General features: G+C 37.0%; 1 protein-coding gene across 1 annotated transcript in view; it reads right to left on the bottom strand.

The window, feature by feature from the left end:
* Nucleotides 1-15,464, bottom strand: part of LOC139153842 (transmembrane channel-like protein 2) — a 590,027-nt gene that overhangs the window by 316,743 nt on the left and 257,820 nt on the right. The window contains 1 exon segment of the mRNA XM_070728265.1: nt 14,933-15,014. Within this exon segment, the coding sequence (XP_070584366.1) occupies nt 14,933-15,014 (82 nt within the window).

Below are 15,464 nucleotides of genomic sequence, written 5' to 3'. Positions count from 1 at the left end.
TTGCAGGTAGAAATTTTTTATTCTCAGGTTTGTTTGTAGGCTTGTCCCGTTCCCCTTCCTTGTTTTGTTCAGTGTTTTGTCGTATAGTTTGGTCACCCTCCCCTCTCAGAGCTAGTTTAAAGCCCTCCTGATGAGTTGGGCTATTATTAATATTATTATTAATTGTGCATATTTTAATTTATTTTCCTTATTGTATTTAGCTGTATAAGATATCGTTAATCCTCTTATGTAAGCTTTAACTGTATCCCATAAATTTTGTGGAGTAGTGTCTGAGTTTTTATTAATTTCAAAAAATATTTTTAGTTCTTTTTCAATCCAATCCTTATATTTCTTATCTTTTAGAATGTTTCTATTCATCTGCCAGTTAATCTGTTTATTATTAGTTCTCATATAAACTACTACGGGATTGTGATCGGCCCATGTATTGACATCTATCTCGACCTCTTTTATTTGTTCTGCAATGGTTTTTGGAGCCCATATCATATCTATTCTTGTCCAAATTTTATGGGGGTGGGAGTAAAAAGTATATTGTCTCTTGTGCGGATGTCTTTCCCTCCAGATATCATTTAATAATAATTCCACTTTCATTTTTTGAAAAGTACTAGGTAATAGGTTCTTTCTTCTCTTTTTACTTTTGTTGTTTTTCCCCCCGAATGATCCAATTGTCTGTTTGCAATAGCATTAAAGTCACCAATTATTAATATATTTTCAATAGCTAATTCTGTTATTATTTGATGTAATTTTTTTATAAAATGTCATTTGATCTTCATTAGGGGCATAAATCGAAACAATAACTAGAGGTCTAGGCTCAATGTCAACTTGTACAATCAAAATTCTACCCTCATTATCCTTGAATATTTGTTTGGAATTTATAGAATTCTCAACATACATCACTACTCCTCTTTTTTTTTGATCTGCTAATGCAGCATACATTTTTCCAATTTTGGGATTCAGTAATAGTTTCTGATTGCTTTTTTTAATATGCACTTCTTGTAATATTGCGATTTGAGCGTTTTGGTTTCTGATTTTGGAAAAAATTTGTTTCCTTTTCCTTGGTTCATTAAGTCCATTAACATTTACGGAAAAGATTTTTAAGTCTTTACTTATTGTCATTTAGTAGGTTTTTTGGTTTCTCGCTGAGGTTGAACTCTCCTAGCGCCTTGGTCCTGCTCACCTATTTGAGCGGTAGCCCCCATTGCTTGCTCCTGTTGTGTTGCTGATTTTTCCACTGATTCCTGTTGTACTAGTTGTTGTTGTACAGTTTGTTGCTTTGCTGATTGGTCCAGTTGGCTTATACCACTATTTTCAAAAAAGGACATAGCTTGATCCAGATTTTCCAACTTATATCTTGTAGAACGCCAAGTCAGTGATAGTCCTTGTGGAATGAGCCAACGGAAAGTTATGTTTTCTTTAATCAAAATTCTGGTTAGAAAATGATAATCTCTTCTACTTTCTCTGACACTTCTTGGGACTTGTTTTAGTATTTTTATTTCAAGTCCTTTATGTTGCAATTTTGAATTTCTTGCCCAGTGCAATATGTCATCTCGCAGAGTCTTTCTTGTAAACTTAATGTGAATCTCTCTCGGAAGATTGTGGCGACGAATGTAGCTATTTGAAATTCTGAAAACTTCATCGATTTCTTTCAATATTTCTGTGGGATCCTCTTGGAGTATTCCTCCAATAGTTTCGGCCATAGTCATTTTTAAATCTTCATCTTTTTCTTCTATTATATTCTGAAATCGTAGCCCATACGAAGCCCGTTGCATCTCCAAATGAGTGATTGATTCATCATATCTTCTGTATCGTGCATCAGCTCTGCCTTCAAAATAGTCCATTCTTTTTTCAGTTTTGTCAGACTTTTCTTCAACTTTTTAAACATGATCTTCACTTTCTTGTAGTGTTTGTTGCATCTCCTTTATCTGTGCCTTCATTTCTCCCATGTCAGCTTTCAGTTCTGCCATCTCTATTTTAAATTCCGCCAACTCGGATTTTATGGCTTCTCTTTGTTGTATTGCATCCTCTTTTATAGCCTCTCGTTGTTGAGTTGCATCTTCTTGAGATTTGAACATAAAGTCCTTCATTGTATTCAAGGTTTCTTGTATTGTTGTGAAGTTGGACTGCATTGATTTTTCTTTGTCTTTCTCCTTAATAGACATGGTTACAGATAACACCTGGTGTGTCGGGGAGGGATGGGGTGACCCTTGTGGGGAAGAAGTTGCTGCCGCTTCTTGCTTTTTAACTGTTTTGACATAAGTTGAAGTGCTTGACATTTTCAAATTTGAGTTCACTATTTCAAATTTAGAATTACTGTTAATTTATGTGTAGTAAAAGGAAAAGAATTCCTATAAATTCCAAACCTGTTCAATTTGCCTTATTACCAATTTCCCTTAAAATATAACAATATATTATTACTTAATAAGAACAACAATTATATAAATCAAGTTGCTAGCAAAATTCACAATGTGTTATTATTATTATTTTTTTAAATTTAAATTAGCAAAGCCAAAGGAAATAAGTATAACACTTTTAAAAGAAAAAGAAAAAGGAAGAGGGTCTAATAGGAAGAGAAAATGGGAAAGTAACTATTTTTAAGAGAAAAGGAAGAATAAAAGAAGAAGAATGTGAAAAGAAAAGAAGAGAAAGAAAGAGAAGAAAAAAAGAAAAGAAAAAGAAAGAGTAACCAGATAAATAAAAAGGAGTATTCTAAGAAAAAGAGAGAAAAGGGGGTATTTTAATTCCACTAAGGAAGAGCAGGAAACCAAGGTTTATTAACAACGCATATGTTTTAGGTCAAATTTCTTTTAGAAACAGCAATAAACACACAAAAAAAAAATAGAAGGAAAAGAAAGTGATTAATCTGGAAAACAAGATATCAATATTATATACTTATATTCTTCTTATGAGTCAAGTAGTCTTTGTTGATAGAGAAAAGTTATAAATCCAAATGTCAAGAAGTAAGTTTCTGTTTAGTTCCAATTTTCAACTCAGAAGCAAAATCAAATTAAAAGTTTTCCTTTTATTTTAAAATGGAGTCAGTTTATATTTCCCAGTCCAAGACAGATGGAAGCAAGTAGGTCTTAAGATGGAGTCAATTTATGCTTCACACTCCGAGGCAGATGCAAAGAAGATCTCCGCAAATAATCCAAAAACGATCAGCAAGTAATCCAAATGCAATAATCCAAAGGCAAATAATCCAAAAAAAAAAAAGGCTGAGTAAATTCTTTTAACTTTAGTATTTCAGTTCATTTATTTCCCATTTGTTTTCAAATTAGTGATTTATTTCATTTTATTGTTGTGGAAAAAATGGCAAAGAAGAAAAAAAAAAGCAGCAAAAGTGTGTTCCTCCGCTGTCAAAATTAGAGCCCAGAACACAGTATTTGTTGACGATTTAAAATTTCCAGATTCCAATCATCATTGCATATTAACTTTTGACAAATCAAATCTTTTCTATTTTCATGTCAAATTTAAATTATTTTATTAGTCCATCTAAAAAAAAGTTTTTTTTTAAATTCCAAAATTCAGGTTCAAAGTGAAAAAAAAATGAAAGTGAGAGAAAAAAAATTAGATCCGGCTATAACTTGCGGTTGGATACAAATTGTCCAATAGCTTTCACCTTCGCCTTGTAAAAAAAAAATAACTTTCACTTAAAACTTTTACTATGATCTGTTTTTCACATGAAACAATAAAATTTTACCTTGGGTTTTCTTGTCTGTTGTATTCTTTTTCAATCAAGTAGGCTGTAATAGTTTCCACTTTCTTTAACTTTTCGTTGCTTCCCGCTAGGTTTGGAGAGAACGCTCTGACCGTATCCTCCTATGGAAGGAGGATCGGTTCTCCCTTCTCCGAAGCTGCGGGGCAAACCGCTGTCTCTGGAGCTTCGGCGATGGCTCCTCGGACAGAGGGGAGCCCCCTGTTCTAGGATCGGGCCATCGCAAACGGCGACCTTCGGAGGGGTAGAAGGAGTCTCGGGGCAGAGCCCTGCCCGGGGAGACTCCGCTGCGGTCTCAATCCAGACCGGAAGTCCCGATTTCTTATATATTGTTATATTAATGTTGTATGCCACCCTGAGTCGCCTCGAGAAGGGCGGCATAGAAATCTAATTAATTAATTAATTAATTTATCCTCTCATTCAAATCATTGATGAAAATGATCGTTCCATTGAGCACTACACGCTGAGTGTGGTTGGTTAGCCAGCTTTGAATCCATCTAGTAGTGTTGCTGTCCATCCCACATTTTTCTACTTTATCTAGTGGTAGATAGATTATGGTCTACTTTGTCAAATGGCTTACTGAAGTCCAAGTAAACCACATCAACAGCATTCCTCTGATCCACTAATTTTGTCACTTTGGCAAAGAATGCAATAAAATTAATCTGGCCTGATCTGTTTTTGACAAACCCATGTTGGTTTTTAGTTATCACTTTGTTTGTTCACTGATTCATTGCTTGATTATCTTTTCTAGAACTTTCCTTGGTATTGAGACCAGTCCAAAAAATCGGATGTGGAGGCCAAAAATGGTATGCATGGAAGTGGCAATAGGCAATGGCAATCCCTGCACCCTGAAACAGCTGATAATCAGGAGGCCTATCCAACCAACAATCAGCTTCTTGTGCTAATCAGGCTGTGCTGAATCTGAAACTCAAACTGGCTGTTTGCTGTTTGGAGGCAAATTGCTAGGAGGCAGAGGCCAAGGGTGGAGGCTGGTGGGTGGGTGGGGCTACATTTGGTTTATAAAATGCACCCAAATTTTCACCCTGTTTTGGGGGGGGGATTCATCTTATACTCCAAAAAATATGGTAATTATTAGTTAAATATACTTGGATCTGATTTATATAGATCTGTATGTTCTATTCAGGCCCGGCTACAGCACGGAAACTGCTTTGGTCGCTCTGATTGATAATCTCTGGCGGGACAGGGGTTTATCCTCTGTCCTGGTGCTCCTTGACCTCTCAGCGGCTTTCGATACCATCGACCATGGTATCCTTCTGCGCCGGCTGGAGGGGTTGGGAGTGGGAGGCACTGTTCTTCAGTGGTTCTCCTCCTACCTCTCTGGTCGGTCGCAGTCGGTGTTAGTGGGGGGTCAGAGGTCGACCTCTAGGTTACTCCCTTGTGGGGTGCCTCAGGGGTCGGTCCTCTCCCCCCTACTATTTAATATCTACATGAAACTGCTGGGTGAAATCATCCAAGGGCATGGGGTGAGGTATCATCAATATGCAGATGATACCCAGCTTTACATCTCCACCCCTTGTCCAGTCAGTGAAGCAGTGGAAGTGATGTGCTGGTGCCTGGAGGCTGTTGGGGTCTGGATGGGTGTCAACAGACTCAAACTAAATCCTGATAAGACGGAGTGGCTGTGGGTTTTGCCTCCCAAGGACAATTCCATTTGTCCGTCCATTACCCTGGGGGGGAATATTAACCCCCTCAGAGAGGGTCCGCAACTTGGGTGTCCTCCTCGATCCACAGCTCACATTAGAAAAACATCTTTCAGCTGTTGCGAGGGGGGCATTTGCCCAGGTTCGCCTGGTGCACCAGTTGCGGCCCTGTCTGGACCGGGACTCACTGCTCACAGTCACTCATGCCCTCATCATCTCGAGGCTCGACTACTGCAATGCTCTCTACATGGGGCTACCTTTGAAAAGTGTTTGGAAACTCCAGATCGTGCAGAATGCAGCTGCGAGAGCAATCATGGGCTTTCCTAAATATGCCCATGTCACACCAACACTCCGCAGTCTGCATTGGTTGCCGATCAGTTTCCGGTCACAATTCAAAGTGTTGGTTATGACCTATAGAGCCCTTCATGGCACCGGACCAGATTATCTCCGGAACCGCCTTCTGCCACACGAATCCCAGCGACCAGTTAGGTCCCACAGAGTGGGCCTTCTCCGGGTCCTGTCAACTAAAGAATGCCATTTGGCGGGACCCAGGGGAAGAGCCTTCTCTGTGGTGGCCCCGGCCCTCTGGAACCAACTCCCCCCAGAGATTAGAATAGCCCCCACACTCCTTGCCTTTCATAAGCTCCTTAAAACCCACCTCTGCCATTCAGGCATGAGGGAACTGAGATATTCTTTCCCCCTAGGCTTCTACATTTTATGCATGGTATGTTTGTATGTATGATTGGTTTTATAACAAGGGTTTTTATCTGTTTTTAGTATTGGATTGTCACATGTTGTTTTTACCATTGTTGTTAGCCACCCCAAGTTCACGGAGAGGGGCGGCATACAAATCCAATAAATAAATAAATATTCTCTAAAACTGCTTGTTTGTTTTATAAAAATGCTGAAAAATATAATCATCAGGTCTAATCATTTTTTCTATATTTGGTGGCTACGTTGCATTTCTCTTTTTCAGTATGCCTGTTTTTTTTTTCCAATATTTTTATTAATTTTCTTTAAAATGACATACAAACTTATAAACATTTAACATACAATGTAGTGATGTATCATCCCTGCTCTTCTCAAAAGTATAATTGCAGATACAGAAAAAGGAATACACAATTGAATATCTAATTCAATGCTACTAATACAAAAAATATCTAGTAAAAAAATTTAATGTCATATAAAAATTTCTAATTAATTTCAAGTCAAGAAAATTCTTTAGGAAAAACAAATCTCTATTCTATCTATATAAACTAGATCTAATATAAATCTTAATAAGAAAAAATCATCTAAGATATCTATACTTATTGCTACTCTTCTTTCTTTATTTTTTTATTCTTATCTATCCATTCATAAACATTGTTCCATGTTGCATAAAATTTGGTTTCTTCCTGTTCATTCAAGCGTCTTGTCATCATGTCCATTTCTGCGCAGTCTAATATTTTTTGCAATAACTCCCTCTTCTTTGGGGATATCTTCCCCTTTCCAATTTTGCGCGTATATAATCCTTGCCGCTGTAAAAATATGTATAATCAAGTACAAAATCTCTTTTTTATAATTTTGGTTAGTAATTCCTAGCAAACAAAACTCCGGGGTGAAATCTATTTTCTGCTTTGTAATTTCTTTTGTCATTTTTTCTATCATTTTCCAGTACATTTTAGCTTTATTACATGTCCACCATTGATGGTAGTAAGATCCTATTTCTTTCTTACATTTCCAGCACAGAGGTGATGTCTTTGGGAACATTTTTGCTAATCTACTTGGTGGGAGATGCCATCTATAAAACATTTTAATTTGGTTCTCTTTCAAAGAAACTGATTTTGTCATCCTCCAGTTACACATCCAAACTTTCTCCCATGTATCTAAATCAATTTCTTTACCTATGTTTCTACACCAATGTATCATACTATCTTTTAATGTTAATTCAATATTCTTGTGGGTAATCAAATATTTATATATTTTTCCAATTACTCTGTTATGATTTTTAGTGATTAACTCACTTAACAGGTTTTTACTTCTGCTAAATATGTAGAGTATACTATCTTTCTGGTATCTGGATCTAATCTGTGCATAATGCCACCAATCAATTTGTATCCCTTCATCTTGTAATTTAATTCTAGATTTCAATTTCATTTGATTGTCTAACAAGTCTTTATATCTTATATTTCTTGTATCATTAATGGAATTTGGGTGTATTATTGCATCCAAGGGGGTAACCCAATCTGGAATTGTTAAAAAGTGGTTTTTCTTTATATCTTTCCAGACATCAAGTAAGTATTTTCTCAGCGTGTGTCTTTTAAAGTAAGAATGATTTTTATCTTTATCATACCACACAAATGCATGCCAGCCAAGCATGAGGTCATGTCCTTCTAATATTGATGTTCTCATGTCCTCTAAAGTTATCCAATTTTTAATCCATGTTAAAGCGGCTGCCTGATAATATAATTTCCAATTTGGGAGCGCAAACCCCCCCCCCTCTCTTTTATGTCTTCTAACATATTTATCTTAATTCTTGCCTTTTTCCCTTGCCATAAATTTTTTTTAACCACATTTGTTAAGTCTTTAAAAAAATTGGCCCCTGGATTAATTGGGATCACTTGAAATAAAAATAATACCTTAGGTAAAATATTCTTCTTGATCGTGGCAATTCTTCCCAAGAATGATATTTTTAAATTGTTCCATATTTCTAGATCCTTTTTAATTTCATTAATTAATTTTATATAATTATCATTTTTTAATGTTATTGTTTTGGCTGTTAGCCATATTCCCAAATATTTTACTTTTTTAACTATTTGCATTCCAGTAATACTTTCTAAATTACTTTCTTGTATTTTACTCATGTTTTTAGTTATAATTTTTGTTTTATTTTTATTTATTTTCAAACCTGCCACCTTACCATATTGTTCTATTGTTTGGATTAATCTTGGTGCTGTGACTAACGGATCTTCCATTATAAAAGTCAAGTCATCTGCGAAGGCCTGGACTTTGTATATCTCTTTTCTAACTGTTAAACCTTTTATCTTTGGGTCTGATCTTATTTTTATTAAGAGTGCTTCTAAAGTCATAATGAAAAGAAGAGGTGATATGGGACATCCTTGCCGCACTCCTTTATTTATTTTAAACGCTTCTAATTGTTCATTGTTTAATATAATTTTTGTCGTTTGTTCTGAGTAAATAGCGTCTATTAAATTAACAAATTTGGGGCCGAATCTCATTTTATTTAATTGCATCTTTATAAATGTCCAATTCACGTTATCAAAAGCTTTTTGAGCGTCTAGGAACATTAAAGATAATGTTTTATCTGAATGTTGCTCATAGTACTCTAATACGTTAATAATTGTTCTAAGATTATTTTTAATTTGTCTACCTGGAAGGAAACCATTTTGGTCTGAATGAATTTTGCTATTTATCACATTTTTCAGTCTATCTGCATATATTGCTATAAAAATTTTATAGTCTACATTCAATAAAGATATTGGTCTATAGTTTTTAATTTTTTCTTTTGGTGTATCTGGTTTGTGAATTAAAGTTATCAAGGATTCCGACCATGATTTAGGAATTTTACCATCTACTCTACATTCATTAAAAATTTGGAGCATATTATTTCTTAATACTTCATTTTCTATTTTATACCACTCTGCTGGAATAGCGTCCGGTCCCGTGGCTTTGTTGTTTTTCTGCTTTTTAATAACTATAAGGAGTTCTTCCATTGTTATTGGACTCTCCATCTTTTCTTGTTGCTCTTCTGTTATTTGTGGTAACTCTGCACTCTCTAGGTATTTAAATATGACTTCTTCTTCAATATTATCATCTTTGTACAATTCTTTTAAAAAGTTTTGAACTATATTTGCTTTTCCCTCTGGGTCATATTTTATTATTCCATCTTTATCTTCTAATTGTCTAATTAATTTAGATTGTCTCTGTTTTCTCAGTTTATATGCTAACCATCTACCTGATTTATTGGCATGTTCAAAATATTGTTGCTTAGCTTTCTTTATTTTTTCCAGTATCTGATTTTGTTCTTGTAATCTAATTTTGTGTTTGATTAAATTTATTTTTTCCCCAAGTCTTTATTTTTCACATTTTGTTGTGATAGAAACTCTAGTTGTTTTAATTCATTTATTAATTGTTCATATTTTCTTTTTCTTTCTTTATTATATTTTGCAGTATAGGATATTGTTAATCCTCTTATGTATGCTTTAGTTGCATCCCACAAGTTCTGAGGGGTGGTGTCTGTATTTTTATTGATTTCAAAAAATATTTTTAATTCCTTTTCAATCCATTCTTTATATTCTTTCTCTTTCAAGATATTTCTATTCATTTGCCAATTACGATGTTTTTTAATATTTCTCATATAGACTATAACTGGATTATGGTCTGCCCAAGTATTAACATCTATTTCTACTTCGTGTATATACTCTGCTGTTGTTTTGGGGGCCCACACCAAATTTTGTGGGGGTTTGAGTAAAAAGTATATTGCCTTCTATGAGGATGTCTTTCCCTCCATATATCATTCAATAGCAATTCTGCTTTCATTTTTTGAAAAGTTGAGGGCAATAAATTCTTTTTTTTCTTTTTACAACTTTTCTTCACCCCCGAATGGTCTAATTGTCTATTTGTTATGGCATTAAAATCTCCAATAATTAACATATTTTCCAAATTTAATTCTAAAATTTTTTGATGTAATTTTTCATAAAATGCAATTTGGTCATCATTTGGGGCATATATAGAAACAATAGCAAGCGATTTGGGTTCAATATCAATCTGGACAATCAAAATTCTACCTTCATCATCACTATATAGTTGTTTGGAATTTATAGAACTCTCAACATACATTGCCACTCCTCTTTTCCTTTGGTCTGCTAATGCAGCATACATCTTTCCAATTTTATTATTTAACAATAAATTCCGATTACTCCTTTTTATATGTACTTCTTGGAGTATCACAATTTGAGCTTTTTGATTCTTAATTTTGGAAAACATTTGTTTTCTTTTTTTTTGGTTCATTAAGTCCATTGACATTTACTGAAAAGATTTTTAAATCTCTCAATGTGGTCATTTGTTGTATTTCTTGGTTTCGCGTTGAGGTTGCTTTCTTCTGGTCCCTGTTTTTAAGCAATTTTCCAGCCAAGAAATGATTCACAAAATTTGGAGAAGCTGATCTTCATTTAAATTCAGGAAGTTTAAATTCACATCATTAATTTTTAAAATATTTCTAATAAGAAGTCTTACAAAATAATTAAACTGGAGCTGATATTATTGGATGTGGGAAGTATACCCCAAAAGAGATTGCCAAAAACCTCATAGAAACCTCAGGAAACTGGGCCAAGTGACTCAAGCCTGCCCTTCCCCTATTGGAAAAAACTAACAATAGAACACTTAAGTACAGCCATTATACACACCTGGAACTTCCCTTTTCCTCTTTCCTGGCAGAATTAACCCCCAGGATAAGAAAGACAAAATTATAGGAACAGGATTAACCCCTTAAGGCAGGATGCACCAGAGTGTAAGACACACCTTAGTTTTGGGGGAGGAAAATAGGAAAAAATATCTGCCTGACTAGCATCCTTAGTCTGGTCAGGTTCAGCACATTATTTTATCCCCTGGTTAGGGCTTTAAAAACACCTTATTTAGAGAGAGTAATAATAAAAGAGCTTGCAAGCAGATAAGAGCTGGAAACATCATTAACACCTGGCTAAGGCTGGAAAGAAACATTCTGAGCAAGTAGAGCAATGAAAAAAAGCCTGCAGAGACTTAGAGCTTGGAAAACATTTTTTGCAGAGAGTAACACTGAAACAGCTTGCAAGGTAAGAGATGGGAAGATCATTAGCAGCTAGTTAGGGCTGGAAAAAAAAGGTTTGAAAAAAGATATTTTTAGCCTCTTTTAGGGAGGAAAAAAGTGCATCTTATACTCTGAAAAATATGGTAATTGTCCCAGCTGGGAACAAACCAGAGAAACTTCTTCTAACAGGCAATTATATCACAATGTTTCTATTATTCGAAAATATTTCACACAAAAACCAATCAGATTTAACCAAATCTAGTATTTAAACATTCTTGTTATCATTTTATTCTTAGAAAGTTAGCACCTACCTATCTCCTATAAGAGTGAAGTATTAACAGGCAGAATATTATTTCTGGATGAGAAAAGGAGAAACATGCTTTTGGAAAGCAGCCCTATCTTTGTTAAAAGTCCCAGAAAGACTGGGCCATCATATTCCTGTGTAAAAACAAAACCCCTTATGCTGCAACCTACAAGGTGATAGGATTAGCCCACACACAGGATTCAAATCAGGTCAAACTTCAAAGTCATTAAGCCACAATAGCAATTGCCCAGCAACACTCGTTCAGAATTCAAGTGTTGCACATCATGTACCTCATCACATCACATTACCCAGCAAGATTCATCCAAGCCTAGGACACAGACAGACTAGGTTAGCTCGCCTGGATCCCCTTCTCCTGGGAGTCTGACAGCCATTACGATACTTACTTGCCCTTATGACAGGAGCAGACAGAGCAGCTTTTGCTGGGATAGCAGTGGCTCACAGCTGCTAAATTTTGCTGTGCTGTACAAGATGAGAGGCAACAGAAGTGACAGAGAGAAGCAGCCACAAGAGAGAAGCAGCAGCCAAAGAGCATGTGGAGTGTCTGGGACTGAGAGGAAAGTGGCAGCTCACAGTTACTAAATTTTGTCATGCTGTGCAAGACAAGAGGCAGATTCAAGCACCCATTCATCCGGAGAGCACGTGGAGTGGCTCCATGAGTGATGAGGCTTGCCCAACACTAACAACTGGAAGAAGTGGTTGCAAGATCGATTCAACCCTGCTGCTTCTCTCCATTGCAGCCCTTTCCAAATGGGACTTTACAGGTAAGAAATTACACTCAAATGACTTTGTCCCCCCTGTGCCCACACTGCCCATGCTTCCCTCCCTGCAGTCTTTTGCCTGAGTGCAGCAGGCCATAGGCTGGATAAATTGCTTCAGCCCAGGAGGGCATAATTTGAGGTCAGAGGGGATTGTGTTTGTGGCATGTGGATGGAGGTCCTGGGGAAAGCCAGAGCTAGGAACTGGCATGTCCCCTGACCAAGGTGAAGGGTGAGTGGGCAGCATATGGGTGGAGGCCCCAGGAAAGGCCAAAGCCAGAGACAACATATCCCCTGACCCGAGGTGAAAGTCTAGTGGGTGGCATGCAGGCAGAGGCCTTGAGGACGGCCAGAGCCAGGTACTGGGGTATTCTATAGGCCCCGACCCAAAGTGAAGACTGAGCAGGCAGCAGGCAGGTGGAGGGATGATGAGAACCAGGCCTGAAAGGCAGTTTACCTTTGCGGGCAGCCATGGTGAGCAGAACAGGTGAGTCACAGAAATCTTTTGGGCTATGTGGTTGGCATAGTTGGCCACAGTGAAGGCAGGCAAGCAGACAAGGTGCAGGGATCAACTGGGCTGTGTGGCTGGCAGAATAGGCCATGTCAAAGATAGGCAAGCGGATGAGACATGGAAATCAGTTGGACCACATGGTCTAGGAGAGTAAGAGAGACAGTAGCTAGACACTGGCATCACTCTAACCATTGGCCAAGGCAGGTGAGGTGAGATACAGAATGAGGTGGGGCGAGGAACAGGGGAGCAGAGTGGGGTGTGATGGGGGTGGTGGGGTAGAGCAGAGTGGGGCGGGGTGGCCAGGCCAGTCAGTGCTGGAATTTGTCAGTTTGCTGAACTGTGCAAAATCATAACAAGTCTGAATTGGCAGCAGCCCACCTCTGTATATTCCCCAAATATATCTTAGGCTTTTTGCAATGTATCATAATAGTGCTGAGAAATTCTTCAAAAGAGATACTCTGTAGAAACATGTATGAATGAATGAAATCAGCAGACATTTGTGGATATAAAAACATCAGTGGTCAACTCAAGAAAGTTTTTCCCCAAACAACAAAGAGAAATTAGACTGCTTAAAAAACTTAAAAGATTTTACAGACTTATGAAAGTTCCCATGATGGCTCCAATTGTATGGATAACCAAGGAAACGAGTATTTACCTATGCCAGTCTGTCCATTCCATCTGATAAGTGAACCACAGTGCATATGTTTTAATAGAATTTATTAGTTGGAAAAAAGTGGTGTTATTTTTTTTAGTACTCAGACATTTATTTAAGGAATGTAGTTTACACACTCCATTGAGCAAACAAAAAAAAAGAAAAGTTAAGGGAATCCTGCAGACACTTTAGTGAAATGACAAAATACTCACAATGAGAAAACAGGTTATTTGTATGAAGTATTCATTATTTTGCAGTTTCTAGGTGAATACAGTGGAACCCCGACATAAGAGCTGCTCTACTTAAGAGCAACTCGAGATAAGAGCTGGGAGGGGAGAGATATTTTTGTTCTACTTACAAGCCCAAATTCGAGATACAAGCGCCAAGGAGCTGTCTCCTGAAGCCAAACGCTAACTTCCGCGTTCGGCTTCAGGAGACAGCTGCGAAGCGGCGCGCGTGTTTTAAAAGGTTGCAGCCGGCCTGGGGGGCTCGGGGGGGTGCTTGCAGCTTTCTTTCTTGCTCTTTTTCTTTCTCTCTTTTACCTTCCCTTCCTCTATTTCTTCTTTTCTTTCTCCTTCCCACCTTCTTCCCTCCCTCCCTCCCTTCACTCATTCCTCTCTTACTCTCCCCTTTCATAAGTTTCCTTGCTTCCTTCCTCTGTTCCTGTCCCTTCCCCCTTTCTTTCTTTCTTTCTTTCTTTCTTTCTTTCTTTCTTTCTTTCTTTCTTTCTTTCTTGCTTTCTTTCTTGCTCTTTTTCTTTCTCTCTTTTACCTTCCCTTCCTCTATTTCTTCTTTTCTTTCTCCTTCCCACCTTCTTCCCTCCCTCCCTCCCTTCACTCATTCCTCTCTTACTCTCCCCTTTCATAAGTTTCCTTGCTTCCTTCCTCTGTTCCTGTCCCTTCCCTCTTTCCTTCCTTCCTTCCCACCCTCCGTCCATTCATTCACCCATTCCTCTCTTGATCGCTTAAAGCCGGTCCCTGGTGCAAAAAGGGTTGGGGACCTCTGTCCTACAGGATTGGGTGGCAGAGAAGTTGAACATATGTAAATTTAAAAGTTTAAGAAAGTTTACAAGTTAAGTGAAAGAAACTTCATTATTCATTTATATGTACATGTACATTTCTTCATTAAAAACATGTCTGTCTGCATAATTTAGACTAACTTTGTGAGTTTTTTGAGGGCTGGAACCAATTAAAATTATTTACATTAATTCCTATGGGGAAAAGTCGTTCGAGATAAGAGCTGCTCGACTTAAGAGCCCAGGTCCGGAACGAATTAAACTCGTATCTCGAGGTACCACTGTATTAGCATTTTCCTTCCTTGCAGTAAGAAATCAAGACTGAACATGGATAAAGATGATAACAAATCCTTAATGATGGTGATGGCTATATTTAATGTAACAAAATATTTTACTTTAGTACTGGTTTGTGAATAATACTGGAAACAATCTACATTTTGTGAAAGACTAGAGATTGTTGTTTCATGAGTTGAGAATAATATTCAGACATGTAGATTAAGTGGATAAATGTTAACTTACTTTCAATTTCTTTTATCTTCATTTCCCATGGTATACATTGTGTCTTAAAATTATCAAAATCTCTGTTAAATTTCACCCATTTCTGAAAAGAAACAAAGAAAAACAAAGATTTATTCAAGGCTAAAGTAAAAAAAAAGACTTGGGAAATATTTTAGAGTTTAAATGCTAGGCTTCAAAATTAAAGATGTCCTGGGCTTCTAATTCTAATGTATTTCAAATAAACCTAGTTCGTCTGACTGGTCAAAAGGAAATATTTTCTGTTTTTTCCCCAAGAATAGCATTTAAATGCTACATAGAATCAGTAATTATGCAAGATTTTATTATTTTTCTGTACCCACACAGGGGAGAGCTTCTTTAAGAATTGTACAGCTCAAATAGGAATCTTCCCTTGTCAAAACAGAAAACAACAATTTGCTATGTTATTCTAAGCAGCAAAACCTTCTGTTATGACTAGGGGTGGGCCACCATTCCCAGCCCTACAGGAACAGGTTATGGTTAGGCAGGGATGGGCTGCTGCCCAGATGGAGGGGGA

Source organism: Erythrolamprus reginae, chromosome Z, assembly GCF_031021105.1.
Source record: "Erythrolamprus reginae isolate rEryReg1 chromosome Z, rEryReg1.hap1, whole genome shotgun sequence".
Taxonomy (NCBI): Eukaryota; Metazoa; Chordata; class Lepidosauria; order Squamata; family Dipsadidae; genus Erythrolamprus; species Erythrolamprus reginae.
This window is presented reverse-complemented; position numbering and strand designations above follow the sequence as displayed.